The sequence below is a fragment of the Poecilia latipinna genome, unplaced genomic scaffold (genome assembly GCF_001443285.1).
Source record: "Poecilia latipinna isolate Pla-1442-1.1 unplaced genomic scaffold, P_latipinna-1.0 Scaffold761, whole genome shotgun sequence".
Classification (NCBI taxonomy): domain Eukaryota; kingdom Metazoa; phylum Chordata; class Actinopteri; order Cyprinodontiformes; family Poeciliidae; genus Poecilia; species Poecilia latipinna.
Window position 1 is genome coordinate 102772 of NW_015113377.1, and position 16427 is coordinate 119198.

Below are 16427 nucleotides of genomic sequence, written 5' to 3' on the forward strand. Positions count from 1 at the left end.
AAGAACATGATTCCTTAATGTTTCCATTAAATTTCCAACTCAGTGTTCGTTTTAAATTATTTTTAATTTATGGTTCTGTTGAACATAACCACTTGTTTTATATAAACAAGAGCGCAGCGCCTCATCAATTATGCCATCGCAATGCAGCGGGCGAACCAAGTGTCGGATTTATTGTCCCCCCCTCCAAACATAACCGGTAATTACAGAGGAATTAAAAATCCACAATAACACAGTGAGCTAAATTACAAGGCTGCGCTCCTTTAATACATCAACAGTGAACATAATTCACTCTGTTATTTAATATATGTGGCTGAACTCCCTCGGTCTGGTCTTTCCTACGTGCGCAAAGCTTTTCTTTTTTTTTTTTTTAAATAAAAGTGCTCTAAATCTCAGTAACAACTTAGAGTTTGTTGTGTGTGTGTTTAAGGAGTCGAGCGGGGAGAAAACCAATAACGGGATTCATTACCGACTCCAGCTTCTCTACAGTAACGGTGAGTGGTCGCATTATTTCCGATCAGTTTGAGCCAATCAGCATCACAGCCTGCCTTTATCAAATGTGCGCACAGGCGTTGTTTTAAACTGTTTCCACATTCCGGGAGGAAACGTTGCAGAGGAGCATCAGGCGGCCACAGCTTGTTTCTGTCACACGGACTCAGGAGAGTTTCAGGAGTTTCTCGAGACCTATTAGTCAAATTTCAGTGCAGCTGTTGCGGGCGATTTGGAGCAGCTTTGTGGCTTTATCACTGTCACTGTCCCTAAATTAGGCTTCCCAGTTCCAGTAGGTCTATTTTACACTGCAACAAAAGCACGGCTACAATGTGAGGCCTGCACTTGTTGACAGCTTGAGATCAGTTAAGAAGTAGTTGTCTGCTAATTTATTATGTCCGTTGTTCATTGTTTTATATTTTTATGTATTTACGGCAGAGTGATGTGAAGATTTATGGGCCAAAATGTTGGAAATTGAAAGTTGAACCAAACTAGTCTGAGTCTCCGTTTAGCTGGAATCCTTTTGAAAGGAACTCAAAAACATTTACTGCTAATTTTATTAACTAATCCAATATTCTCACACAATAAAATAAGATAGAGTAAAAATAATAATCCAACCCATAATTTGAGTACATCCTTTCAATGAGGAAAATTATGCTGTGTTGAGAAAAACATTTTTTTAAATGCACCAGTGGCACAATTAATGGTAACTGTCATAATGAAATATATACAACAGAAGAATGGAAGATTTTTAGAATGAATGAATTTTATTTTAATAAATTGTATTTTAATAGCGACGATACAGTTTAAAGTATGACATAGGAAGCAACTGATGTGCTGTACAAAGAACTTTTAAATATTACTTTGTCTGTTTACTTTATCTTAATTTTTAATCTGCCAAACTGCTAATCAGTGATCCATAAGTTGTTTACCTGGAACAGATATGATGTGACAGAGGTCCATCATAATCTTACCACCATGTAGTTTCACAAGGAGGATAGAAAAAAAATCTCCAAACTCTCTGTTAGAGATTTGCAGCAAAAAGTGGCGTCATGGAGCCAATGAGTCTCCATAGCAACCATTAGCTGCTGGTTAGATGCCAACAGGTGGTTTGGGAGGCATGCTGTCCTACCATCACAAATGTAGAGTTTGCTAGAGGACCTTTAAATTGAACTGAATGGTTATTAGATGGGGATAAGACTGAGCTTTTCAGCAACAACCATTCCAAGTTTGTGTGACTCGGAAAATAAAGGATGAATAGTTAAAAAGCATCTGATATCCACTGTTAGGTATGATGGAGGATTTGTGATGCTTAGAGCCAATTTTTTTTTTCAAAAGCCCTGGGAATCCTGTTCGAGGACATAAAATCGTTGAAATGCCAAAACATTTTCAATTAAAAAGGAATCAGACATCTTTCGGTTTTGCAGCAGGATAATGATCTAAAACGTAAGCTAATCAGAACAGAAATGATTCACTAATAACCAAGAGCACGTTCTGGCATGGCTCAGACCAAAATCTAATCAAAATATCATGACTGAGCTGAAGAGACGAGAGCACACCCCCATGGCTTTGGATGGTCTAGAAATTATCCGAATGTGAATAGTCAAAGTCCCCCTCTTTTAATGCTCTGACCATGTGGGATTGTTAGGAGACTAAGAGCTGTTCGACTGGGAAGATCGGTCTTTAAAAACTAATGAAACACACCAGTAACTGCTGAATTTGTTTTAAAAAAGTTCTTAACACAGGACCTTTTACTCCTCTGAATTTTTTTTTCCTAAAAAAAAAAAAAAAAAAAAAAAAAGAGGGTAAATTTTTTTAAAATTTTAGTTTCAGTAAATGTTTGTAAAATATTAATTTATTTTAAGGTGCCAAAACATATATATGTTTTAATGGGAACAGACTTCTTGTAATACAGCAGGTTTGTTCGTAGTTCATTGTTGCAGCTTAGTTCCTTTTGAGGGAGAAAATACAGAATAATTAACACAACTGTTTGTAAATGAAACAAAATGTTGGGGAAGAAAACATTTCTGTTACTGTTGATTTAATTTTAATATTTATGTAATGGAAATGCTTTTATTTTAAAATCGATGTAAACTTTGTAATCTGTGTTCTCTCTCTTCCTCTGCTTCCTGGCAGGCATCAGAACAGAGCAGGACTTCTACGTCCGACTTATAGACTCCATGACTAAACAGGTAAACACCCTCACACTCCCAGCAGTCTGTCACCTCTCCTGTTACCTCGCTGACATTAAGCCGCTACAGCTACACCGCCCTCATGCATTGTAGCTGCACACACAGAATGATGAGCGTTTGTGTGTGCGAGATTCAACGGGTGGGTGTTTCCACAGTGTGAATGTGGGAGATGGTGGCGCACACACGCACGCACACACACACGCACGCACACACACACACGCTGCATGGCTCCAGGCATTTTTTTCTTTGCCTGTGCTTCTCTCGCTGTGATTAGAGCAAAGAGCCAGCAAGCGGGTGTTGAGGAACAGGAACGGGAGTCGGCTGCTCACAGTGGGAAGTGGGAAGATGTAACGGCACCTCTGGGATTTGGTCTACCTGGTGGGAAGCATCGCCTGATCGTATCCAATTTGTGCTTAATGTTTTTTGTTTATGTGTACATTAATGAGTCAGAAAAGACATTTTGCAGATAAAGTGCAAAATGTCTCAAATTACTTAAATTATGTTATTTAAATAGTTCAACTCACGTGCTGTTTTTGGTGAAGCTGAAAGTGAGAGTTGGCCGTTAGTTGTGTGGGGAGCCAAGAGCCAATGCCATGCACTGAATACTTGTTAATGTGGCTCCAGGCTCTGACAGAGTCTCACATTACTCCTGCCACACTGCACTGCATACTGTGTGTGTGTGTGTGTGTGTGTGTGTGTGTGTGTGTGTGTGTGTGTGTGTGTGAGACTGGAAGGCCCGCAGGACCACACGGCTTCAACAATAACACGCTTTACCTCAACCTCAATCTCTGTGGGGTGATCACCAGTTGCACACAGTGGGACCCCCTCCCACACAAACACGTGGTCAGCAACGTGTAAACATGTAAGAACAATGGATATCAGTGCTTCGAATTAGAGAGAAAGAAATAGTTTCCAACTAATTCAACGTTGCAATACATCATAGAGTACCGTGCTCTTTAAAAGTCTTGTCTTCATTTTTTTAAACATATTTTGCTTCTAAGGAGTTAAATTTTGGGACTACATGTTGGAACTGCTAGTAGCAATTTTGCTTTACAGCAAGAAAGTCCTGGGTTGAATCCCTGCCTGGGGTCTTCTTGCATGGCGCTTACAGTTTCTCCCCATGGATGTGTGGGTTCTCTCTGGATTCTCTGGTTTTATGCCACACTCCCTAAGCAAGACTGTAAATATCGTGTTTGTTAAAATTGTACTTCAGTGCCACCTATAGTGATTTGCTAAAAACTATTAATAAGTACAAAGAATGTCAAGTTCCACCTAAAGGAATTTTATATAATGTAGGTGTGCCTAGAAAACCGAGGCCCTGAGGAGTCATCGAGATTAGATTATCTCAATTATCTCCTCCTTTGTAGGATTATCACTGCCTTCATGTGGTAAAGGTGTTGCTGATGTTTTTTTTCTCCCTGCTAGTGTCTCCTGTGGCTAATTGGTGTTAGTGGAGGGGGAAGATTAAGCAGGATGAAGGAAGCACATTTCTTAGACTTCCCTGCCCATAACAGGGAGGAACCCCCTTCTGAAGAGGGAACCAGCAGTTTGAACCACTTTAAGGGCTCACAAAAAACTATTTCTTTGAAAGTGGAGGAGGAAAATTTGGGACATTTTAAAGCTTATTGGAGATCCTTCCTTACAACAGAACAGTGATTTTGAGGTGCTTATCCACATATTCAGACATTGTTCTAAGTCCAGTCCATATGTAGTGGTGCCTATAGATCAATCTTAAACATTTTTGACAATTTTAAAAAAAAACATTTAAGACTGGTAAAATCCAGGTAAAATCCTAGTAGAGTTTTGATAAACATCACAGATTTTTGTTTGTGATGGTAGGACACAGATGGCTTACTGGGACGCTTCCCAAAACAGCCAGTTTGGACATTAATTTTGCTTATTGGTTGCTATAGAGACTTGGTGTAAAGAGAGTAAAGAGACCACTTGTTGCTGCAATTTAATTGAACTGCAAGTTTTGAAAGTTTTTTTTAACCTCGTTTACAATCTTTCTCACTGTGTATAAAGAAAATGGAGTGTCTTTGACTAAGTTCACAGTGCAGCCTTAAGTGACCCAAATTCGATTTTTTTTTCTTTTTTGTCTTAATGCGATCTGTATCCGAGTTTTTCACGGCAGTCTGAACAATACAGATCGAATTTCTTTGACCCAGGATACTTACATATGTGGTTCAAAATCCGATACGTATCTGATCTTTTCAAATGTGCCCGAGTCTTAACGGCCAGGCCGCATTCATCCTTGAACGTCATTTATCCTCGACAAACGTCACTATTCTGCGTCCAAATACGCGTAAGCGGGAAGGAAAAACAACAACAATGGCGGACTGCAATGAGGAGTAAGTTGTTAATGTGCTGGATCCGGACGGACAACAGCTTCAAAATCGTAAGATACGCTCAGTGTTTACTTCCGCAAACACTGAGCATTTCTTCTTCTTTTGACAAAACACTGAGCACGCTCTTGATGTGTGACGCTATTACGCCCTCTACTTCGCATGCGGGACACTTTTAGCTCGTTTGCGTTTCACATACAAGTCAAATATATTTGTAAGAATGAATGACCGTGCAAAAAAATAAAAAAATAAATAAAAAAATCGGAATTCAGCATTAAGGCCTGCAGTGTGAACGTAGTCAAAATATATTGGCTATATCGCTATATTATGGCATGTAGTCATGCCATTAAGTAAGCAAGGGAATGTTACTTTGAATTGGAGAGGGAAGTACCTAGAAACTCTGGTAAGCTTGAAATTTAGGTATAAATTAAATAATGTTTAAATTTATTTCAAAGAGCAACCAGTTAATTTTTAAAAGCAATTATTTTATGTTGGATTTTGTTTTCTCACTGAATTAATGTTCTGAAACAAATGTCTGATTATGCAACAAAATATATGGAAGAACACCTTATGTCCAGTTTTTAAGTAAGATTTAGGATGTGTCATGCTGTGGGCCTTGGAAACTTGTTGAAGGAAGTTTTTCTTTTTATGGGTGAGCTGTGGATTTATTTGAAGTTAGTTTTTGGCTGTTCAAAAACTAACAGTGAACAGGAGTCAGTGTATTGTTTCAGTCGTGCGTGTGCGTCTCTCTGTTTGGGTGCGTTAAATTCCCAGTGTTAGATGAATAGGACGATAACAGGTGGTGGAACCAAAACAGCCATGTGGTTGGCTTAGTTGCTTAGTGATGTCATGGCTGCTGTCTTTCTAGCCACACACACAGTTGTTCCTCAGGACTGTTGTCCTGCCAAGCAGAGAAAAATGAAGCCAAGAATGGTACTGATGTGTGTTGATCTTCTCACTGAGGTAACATTAAAGACAAAACGTCGCCCCACTCGTCACAATTGTTTAAATTTTTTTCACACTTTTTATCTGCATTTTCACAATACAAAAGGAAACAAGCCAAATTTGATTGTTTTAAACTTTTGAAGCAGAAAAGTCAATTCAGTCTGGATTTGATTTGGACACTTCTGCTTATATCTCCTAGATTACGTATTATTTTAATTAGCATTAACAAACTTAATTGAAGTTAAAGCCCCAAAATAAAAATTCAAATACCAGTCAGTTTAGACAACAGTAACCTAAATATTTTTTGCAGTCTGCATTCATATGGATCCTTTTAACTGTACTGAATTCATATACCACACATATACTGTATATTCCACTTTCTGTGCTGCGCAACAGCACAGAAAGTGGAAAAATGGAAATAAAATGTGACACAGAAATTTATATATTAGAGACAAGGCAGACACTCACAATTGTAATAATGATAAAGGGAAACAAAATCCAGCCTGATTTCTGAGACAAGCACCACAGGTCCAATGCCTCCATCACACTGTCTGTTGTGATATCTTTTCAGAGAGGACCTGTTAATCTCTGTGGTCTAGACATGGCTACAGTAGTAGCATACCTCTTGCATATTTTAAACAGCATTAAAGTCTAGAAATAGCCAGAGATGAGCGAGGGTAAGAGGGAAACAGTTGCAATGAGGCATAATATGCTCCCTGCAGCTCTGGATGAACGGCATAGATCAGTAGGGATTTAAATGCTGAGAGCAAGTGCTGGAAATATTACTTACTTTGAATTGGAGAGTGAACCTTTGGGACGTCGTTTCAAATGGCGTAAAGGAGGAGAGCCTGAGTGAAAGATGGCACTTAATCATGAAAAGCGGCTGCTATGCATCGAGATGCTCCTGTGGTGAAAGCTTACAGAGACTTGCAAAAAGTATTCATACACCCTGAACTGCTCAACTTTATAACCACAGCCTTTAATGCATTTTACACAGAATGTAATAGATAGTTGTGAAATGAAAGAAAACTGGTAACCAATTTTCACAAATTTTTGTGAATAGAAATCTGAAAAGTGTGGTGTGCGTTTGTGTCCAGCCACTTTTACTCTGATACTCGTGAGATTAAACCCAGTGCAACTAAATGGTCTTAAAAGTATCTCAGTGTATGCCCAGTTTTTATGTAAAATGAAAAACCTCTTGACACGACGATGATTATTTGTTCAGTCTCCAAACCTGGTTGAGAGAGAAAGTCAAAAAGAAGACAATGTTCAAAGAAAGTCAAAATAAGTTTTATTATCTGGTCAGATCATACAAACCTTGCAAAAGAAAAAGTTTAGATTAAGATTCTTGTGTTAAAATAGTCAGAGTCCAAGAGTTCAATGAGCGTGATTTGATTTGCACAACGCTCAGTGAGATGGTTGAAGCTTGAGATGATCTCTTGAGCTTTAAGCTTCTGGAAGTTTTACCCACGACTCGTCTGCTGTGTTTCCTGGTCTCCATGATGCTTTTTGTTCACTTATGTTCTCTAACAGACCTCCAGAGCAGCTGTATTTATACTGTGATTAAATTACGCACAGGTCGACTCTGTTTACAACAAATGTCTTGATTTCGACAAGCAGTTGGTTGTATTAGATTTTACTCAGGGATAAATCCGTGTATAGCAGAATGAAAATAGATTTAATGTTCAAAACAGCTTTTCCTTTTCTTTCTATTACCAGTTATGCACAGGTTTGTGTTCTGTACATCATAAAATCCCAAGAAAACTTGTTGAGGTTTGTGGTTTAATTTTAGATTTTTACCTTCAGATGTTACTTGGGGTTGTCGTTCATTAAAATACTCGTAAGTCACTTTGAGTTTTTCAGTTCTGACATACCAGAAGAGTAAAGCCAGCTCTAATGCTTGGCACTTAAATTAAACTATTTTTTCTGGATGCCTACCTGCTTTGTGTTTTAGTGTTGAAGTCGGGAACAGATTGCTTTAAATTGATGACAGGCAAGCCTCTTCATGTTTAAAAGCGTCATATGGCGCTCGCTGATTACCACCTTGTCCCTAAGAATACAACGTCTGTCACTGCAGGCCCTGCTGGATCGCTGACTTATGGATCATGCTGACAATAACACAGGAAGAAGTGTGTTTCCCTGCCTAATGGGTCCCTGCTTAAAAACCACATATGCAAAACTACTTCTGACGAGCAGCTGAAAGGCAGTGAAAAAGTCGTGGTGAGGTAGAGAGAAAGAGAAGAAGGAAAAACCCAATGAATCGGAGGGGAAGAGCAGCGGGAGCGAGAGGTGGCAAAGTCAGGACCAGAAGAAAATCTGTTAAGGAGATTCAGAAAGAAACGACACGTAAAAGATTTTAGTGCGGTTGTTTTTTGTGTGAAGACAGACTTACTGGAAAATTTCGATCTCGGTTTCGTACAGTTTGCCCTTTGCATTCCCCAGGATAATAAGGGAAATTGTTCCTCTCACATTTGAGCCTCACATATTTAAACCGGATTCCTATTTCAGGCTTAATGTCTTAAAAAGTTTGGGGTTACACAGAGTCACATCAAAGCCAGTTATGGAAGTAATGTAGTTCCTTGAAAATGTATTTATACCTTTTAAATCCTGTTACAATTTGTCACAGTCAATCACAATCAATATAAAAAGACTGAATTGACCATATTTAGTAAGAAGCTTTCTCAAGTATTGAATAACTGATCATAGCATCTGATTTAATATTTAAAAATTATGTAATCAGACAAAAAGCATAACATTTACGAAACTAGTATGTACAGTAAGTAGTATATATATGTCAGAACAGGATAAAGAATTTCTTGTAACATTATATCCTATTTATTCTATCTTGTTAGGTGAAACGTCAAACTTTAGATGTGTTTTTCTGTCTAGTTCACTTTTGGTTAAAACATGTTTTGAAAATAATCATAAAATTCCACTAAAAGTAAAAAGTACAATACAGTAAAACTATTTCTAGATGTCCTTTTTTGCTTTTTGAAAAAGTAAATGTAACTGAGCAAATGCAGCGTGTTGCTTGTGACCCCTGGTTTTCAACCATATAAAGTTTTACCTGTAGTTTAATGTTTATATATTTGCTGTGTCTTCTACATTGCAAATTACAAATGAAACCTCCTTTGCCAGTTTTCCATGAAGGCCAGTTTGATTCTGTCAGCAGATTCTCTTGCCTAAGCTTTCTATCTCTGCAGCTCCTGCTGCCACCATTAATTGTTGTTCATGAAATGTTTTGTTTTGGATCTAGGTCAGAACATTTTATTTTGGTCTCATCTGACTAGAGCACCTTCTTTCAAAGGTTTGCTGTCTTCCCTACATGACTTGTGCATCTATGCCAAGTGACAGATTTTGGAGCGCTTGACTAATAGCAGAAATGTTCTATTATGCTTTTGTCAGATTAAATTACAATACAATACACTGAAATTGTATCATGACCAAATGTGTTATAAAAACAGTTCAACAGGCGTGAATACTTTTTCAAGGCAGTGTACTTTGCACTTAGAGTGTAGATTGACATGATGTACTGAAATATCTCCAACGTCTTGGTTGCTGGATCAGCCTCAGCGATGTGTCAACGGGAACTTTGAGCTTGGCCTCAGGTCATTTCAAATATTTTTTGAAGGTATTTTTTTAATTTGTGTTCTAGTGAGACTCGCTGTGGAAACGTCAGCATCGGCTGAGTCTGCATGTTGTCACACTTTCTGCTTCAGGCTCATATTATTTTTGTTTCATGTTACACATCATGCTTGAATGGCCTGGGTGTGCACATCCCCTGAGCTTTGGACCACCAAGACCTGCTCAGGCTCTGGGTTTGTGTGTCAATACATTTTCATCAGGGTGTGCATGTGTGGAAAATCATAACTGAGAAGGACTCTGGGTCCTGAAGCATATGGGGTCTCCAATTCCAGAAAATACAAATGGTCCCAGAGACAGCCAGCTAATAGTATGAAGTGCTTCAGGCTAAAGCGAGTTGGTTCCTAAATCGTACGGCTGCTCTGCATTAATGCTGCAGCCATCCAAGCTAGCTTCTGGGGGCTTTGAGGGACTAGTTTCTACAAATGAGGGGCTCTTTCTGCAGTCTGCACGCAGGCTGGGCCCCCGCTACAAACACAGAGGCCTGAAGGCTCCTGGAGGATATTCAGGGGTAAAACAACACAGACCCTTTGTAAACATTCTTGGAAAAAGCTCTACCTAAATTATTATCAATTACTCCAAAGGACTCAGTTTTATGAAAGCGATTGGAAAAGACAACATCTCAAAATTAAGCTGCTGGTTAGATTAAGTGTCGTTTTTGAATAGTCGTCCCTGAAGCAGAGCTAAAGAACAGCAACTTTTGACTTTGACTTTATTAAATACAAAGATAAGTAAAAAATTTTGAAAAGGCTTACATGGCTTACATGCATTCTTTTTTAGTAATATTGAAAGATGAGAGGATGAGCGTTGGTGAGGTGTAACCTTTATTGACTTAATTATTGTCATAAATGTATTTATTTATGTATCTAATTTACTTCAATAGGTAAAATAATATTTTATTCATTTATGAGGTTTTTTGTTTATTAAATAAGTAGTTTTTGGTATGGGTTTAATTTTTAACTTTAGAACATTATTTGTTTATTTAAAAATACATTATTGTTCTAATATTTTGTGTAGTTTTCTGTTTGTCTGCTAATTAAATAAGTAAATGTTTTATTTATTTAAATTTTTGTTATCTTTAAATGCATGAATTTATACATGTAAATATTAATTTCAATGAGTGATTGATTGACTTATTACGTATCATCTTTAACCCACCGGTTGATAAGTTTGACATGTTTCCAAACGTGGCCTCATGCAGAGTTGTGTTGTTCGGAACAAGTGAGTTTTCGCCACAGGTACTTAATTTACTAACGTCTGCTTGATGCCAGCAACTAGTCTGAACCTGAGTTGAAGATTATTGCAGAGGATGGAGAAAGTTCCCTTCTACTTCCTGAGAAAAGTGAGCTTGTCACTCGGTGAGATTTGCAGCAGCTCAGAATGACAGATCAAACGGATTGGAATAGACCAAAGATAGACAGGGCGTACCTCCTGATTGATGGATAGCTTAGTGGTGTACGACTTTATTCCGAGCTTCCTTACACAAGCTGGAAGACTGCATAATGAAAGCAGTTGACGCCTCAGCTGGAGCTTATTTTCAGAAGCAGAAAGTGTGGGCATCATGAAAAAAATACAACTTAATTTTCGGTAAAAACTCACCTGCACCGCATGTCAGCTGAGATGATGTGATTGTTTTCGTGCAGATGCTCTGAAACAAACAAAGTGTGTGTGTGTGTGTGTGTGTGTGTGTGTTGTGGGGGGAGTAACAGACGGCCCGTGTCGACACAGAGGGTGTGAGGGTGCAAAGGCGTGACTGATCAACAGTGCGCTCCTCATGTGAGGTGGGAACTTTACCTGCTAACCCAACAACACATTCCCACAGGTTTATTTCGTGATGTGATGGTGTGTGAATGTATTTTTGCATTGGAAGTAATTCAATTGTCTCAGTTTGACATTCAGTTCTCACACAAAATGTTGTCATCACTTCCCTCCAGTTTGTTAGCGTGCAGTGTGGAAGAAAAAAAATGCAAATACATCTTTATGCATCCATACAGTGGTGCAGACAGTGACTGGCATCTCTCAGCAAGTCTGAGTGACAGTGGAGCTTCACTGCCTGGATGATTATGTGGCATTTTATAGATCATGTCAAGGAATTTTCTCACAGTTTTTCTGACTAAATATATGCTGCTTTTAGCCAAAACTCTTAACATGATGTTCACAGTGCAGTGGAAAATGTTCATACCCCAGAACTGCTTCACATTGTGATGCATTTTAAAGGGATTTCAAACAATATTATGTAATTGTGAAGTGGAAGGAAAATGATACATGCATTTATTTATTTTTTTCACAAAGCTGGGTTGCAATCATTTGTATTTACACTTTTCATTTTTTATTTCTAAAAAATGTTGAAAACCATGTAACATTCTCCTTTTATGTCAAAATTATGCACTACTTTGTAGTGGTCTACCACATAATCTACTTGTGAAAGAATGAAAGTTGTGGTTGTGAGGCAGCAAAATGTGAAAAAGCTTCAGGTGTGTGAAAACTGTTATTAGGTGTTAGACAAAGTGTAACATTTCTCTTTGTCTTTTATCTCTCTTTTTAGCCGATTGTTTATGAAGGCCAAGACAAGAACCCGGAGATGTGCAGAGTGCTGCTGACACATGAGATCATGTGCAGGTGAGTCACCTGTCCTTACTTCTCTTCAGCATTTCACAGTTTGTTTCCTCTGCTCCCTGTGCTCCTCATTACTTCTGCAACACACTGTTAATCTGAGGAAATTCTCATCACTCATATTTTGTACCTGTATTCTTCTGTGGCCCTCATTAACGGCCCGACTCCACCCCTTGTACACACACACACAAATACACACACACTCTCTCTCCAAGATGCATAAAGATTTATGTTAAAGAACAAGAGTTTGGGCTTGCATGGTCGTTGCTTTAATTATAGTTTAAGATAAATTTCTGCAGAAGTAGGTTGAGAGGAAAGAGGTCTATTTATAGAGGCATTTTACCATCCTATCCTATACAAAAAGAAGTGTGTGTGTGTGTGTGTGTGTGTGTGTGTGTGTGTGTGTGTGTGTGTGTGGAAACACAAGTGTTTTGTTGGTGTGTACGTGCCTTTATGATGCCTGGTTAATTAGGACACAGAGAAACTCATTAGTCAATCTGAACCCTTCTGTTGCTTCATGGCTAACAAATGGGCCTCCTTCCACAACCTGACTATAAAATATAAGCAGGAACTCTCTCTCTCTCTCTCACTCTCTCTCTTTCTCTCTTGCTCGCAAACACACACACACATAAAGACACAAAAGAAGCATGCATATGCACGCACAGGCCTGCACACCGCAGTTATAAAAATTCAAATTTAGCCCATGAATTAAGTTGTTCCTGTTCCCTGACCTTGTCACTGAGCAATTTTTAACTATAACAATATAAATTGGGGTTCATCTATATGCGCAAGCAGGGACTTTAGCAGTGAAATCAGGCACACTAATATTTTATTCTATAGATCACTGAATATGTGTTGACCTGCGAAGCTGCAAAGCCTAATTAAAGACACCCATTGAAATTCAAAAGTTATTCACAAACATTTAAAAAACAATAGATTTGGCAACGTGTTATTGTTGTTAAGCATGTCTGGAATAAATTGTGGACGTGAATTTATAGTGTGCAAAATACTACTCTACTATGCCCTACTATATAGTTCTTTAATATTCTAAAAGATACTTTTTTCACTAAAAATACAATGATGATAAAAACACAGCAGGAGAGTAAAATATAAATACCTTCTGCAGAATTATATTAAATCCAAAGGTTTTAAAAAGTTTTCTGAATAAACTTAATTCTGCTTTTTGTGTATTTGGGTTGATGACATGGCGCTGGTAAATATTATACAAATTAGATAGCAGATTTCAACATACATTCTCAGGCATTTAAATCATTTGCGTTACATACTTGGGTTAGAATTTATTGTGATGACCAGCATGGTCACTGCTGCACTGAATCAAACGGTGATGATTAACATGTTTTTCAGAACCGAAACTGGTCCAGATCTGTTCATACTCCTGTGTGTCTAATTGGTTTCTGCTCATATTCGCCACATCGGTAAATGTGGTTGGAGTCCTTGTTTTAGTTTTGCCAAGTCTTCCTAAAATCCATGCAGTGCTCTTAATCCAGCTCAAACATTTTTACTGTAGCCATTCAAAATATGGGCCAACACCATTAAAAAATATATTTAATGTAAAATAAAATGTGAATAAAGAAAAGCAAACAAAAATTACAGTTGTACATACTCAAAATAACTCAGATTGGTTGGACTACGGCTTTTGTGACGTCACCAGAGGCATTTGTGCATGAGGCCAGCAGGTGTAACAGTCCAGAAACTAAAACATTTACTCACTGTACATTCACTCCCGTCTTCAGTAACAACTGAGGTCAAAGTTATGGTTGTTGTCTCGACTTTTCTTGTGCTGATTCTGCAGCAGGAGCTCCACACAACGCTGAATGTGCGCTCAGACAAAGAGCCTGGGGCGACCATTAATCAGTGTGGCTTTTTATCATGGGGCAGCTATTAGCCACATGCTCTCAGCCCAACCTGCCACATCACAAAGGACCACATCACTGCTCTAAGATTTGGCACAGAACTGGAAATCTTAAAAAAAAAAAAATTAACTAAAACAAAATGCTAAAAATCAAGAAAAACGTGTGTCCTTGCTGCTACATAACTAATGAGTCACTATATGAAAAGTTGGACATTTGTGGCCAAAAGAGACTTAAAGGAAATGGGAAAACACTGTCAAAATGCTTTAAGGACTGGCTATCAGTTGCTATGAGATTCTTACAGTGAAATAATGTTGGTTAAAAATAACACAGTAATTTAATATGCAGTATTTACACAAGTATTAAAGAAAATATATCGTATGATCAACTACTTTCGATTAGAACAGAAGAACAACAATTATTACTGCTGTTAAAGTGAGTCAATATGATTATTGCAGAAAATATAATGTTTTCTCTAACACATTTGCGTTGATTTTCACTGTGACTTTAACTAGAAATAGGCAATGATAATTGTTTAATAATCTCAGCTTGTCCTCTGTAGTTTTGAAACAGAACTACTTTAATAAGTGTGATTGGTGATGCTCTTTAGGTTTCCACACCATCACTTTGTAAAGAAATATTTTTAAAACAAAAAATTAGTGAAAAGTGGAACAATCTGCTGCTAAGCCAGCTGGTTACCCCAACTCTTTCTCTACCATTTGTTAGAGAGATTTCAGATGATAGGAATGGTATAATGTACATTTTTTGCGGTTTTGAATCTGTACATGTTTAAAACCTTGGTGAACCTTGATTGATAAGAAGACGATGTCGTTTTTAGGCTTGGTGTTTTAAAAATATTGTTTTTTTTTCCTCTAGCTATTTCTTATTCCAGTCTTTTCTACTCAGCAGAACTTGAAGTTAGGTATCAAAATATATCAAGATTAGAACTGAAGTAAGAGTTACATCCAAATAGAAATAAAATGAATTCAATAGAAATGCATAGAAGAGGGTAGAAAATGATTCTATCCCTTAATCTTCACCACTTCATTCACCAGTTCACTCCTATTCTTTCTTCCTCCTTCCCTCTTTGGTCTCTTCATCTCCCCCGTTTTCCCACTTCCTTATCTCTCTGCTTTCCTTCATCTCCAACCCTCAACGACGAGACGCCATTCTCCAAAAGTTTCCGTGCAGTGACCCAGTTCACGGCACGGTGGAAAGTGAATGGCGGGGGAGAGCTGAAAGAGCGGCAGAGCAGCAGATAGTGGAGACAATAAGGAAGGTGTAACATGTCAGTCCCTTTTTTCCACCTCTGCCATCTGTGACAGTGGGAAACCTGAGACATCTCCCCTTCCTCTTCTTCCCACCCAAACCCCTCGTCTCCCCTCCTCTTCTATGCCTCCCACGCCTACTCTTTCACTCTTTATTGCTGATTCCCCCATGGCTTTATTCTCCTCCCTCTGACTTCCACCTTTATTCATAATTAATACAGGCAAAGAAAACCGCTTTGACACTCTTGTAGTACACATGTGTGAGTTTCTGTGAGCTTGCCAGGTTTTTTTTGCTCATGTTTCCCTCCTACACCTTATATGAGCTTCTGTGTCCTCCACCTTCCACCTCACGTGGTTGTAAGGGCCGTATCCTGCTGATGAACAAAGCACTATCTCCTTTGTTACTGTGCTTTTTAGAAACACTTTTTTTGTGAAGTTTTGTTTCAAAAATGCATACTGTATTTACTAGTTGTGTTTTTACAGCCAGAGTTCATTTGCTAGTATTAGAAACACATAATGTTGAACAGTTTCTCTAATCAGGCTCTCTTGGCAGGAGGAGCAAAACCTCTTTTTGTATCTTACAAACAAGTATATCTATCTTCAGCAAGTACCGTAGATACCTTTGGATATTTTATTACTTTAAATCCCTTTACTTATGCCTCTGAAAACATGTCTGTAGACTTTACATGACCTCTGAAGATGACCTGAGCCATCAGGCAGCCAGGCAGGAGGAGTATTTCCTTTACATCCTACAAGCTGTCACAGGGATCAAGAGATCTAAGCTTCTCTTCCTTTACATCCCATAAATGCTGTAAGGGATTGATCTGGAGACTTTAAAGGCCAAGTCAGCACCCTGAAACTTCTTTACCTAAGTTTATACAGCCATGTATTTTGCAGTTTGCAGGGAGCATTGTTTTTCAGACGTCATTCTTCTCAGGTAGCACAGAGGCTACAGTCCAGAGCCTGTAGCAGCTGCATTTATTTACAGATGACAAGTGGTTGATTGAAAGTCACAGATTAAGCGAATCTGAATGTGCTTTGCCTAATAGATGCTGGAATACCCAA

At 38.3% G+C, this 16427-nt stretch overlaps 1 protein-coding gene across 3 annotated transcripts in view; it reads left to right on the forward strand.

Moving 5' to 3' along the window:
- Positions 1-289: 289 nt before the first annotated feature.
- The window catches only part of LOC106955697 (transcription factor COE1-like), a 100149-nt gene continuing 84011 nt past the window's right edge, over positions 290-16427 (forward strand). For 2 of the 3 annotated variants that reach the window (XM_015046013.1, XM_015046015.1), the window contains exons 1-3: positions 290-491; positions 2623-2678; positions 12156-12229. In XM_015046013.1, the coding sequence (XP_014901499.1) occupies positions 305-491; positions 2623-2678; positions 12156-12229 (317 nt within the window). In that variant the 5' untranslated portion in view covers positions 290-304. Of the gene's footprint in view, positions 492-2622; positions 2679-4864; positions 5077-12155; positions 12230-16427 lie in introns of those variants that run through there. The other variant, XM_015046014.1, reaches the window with a different exon arrangement.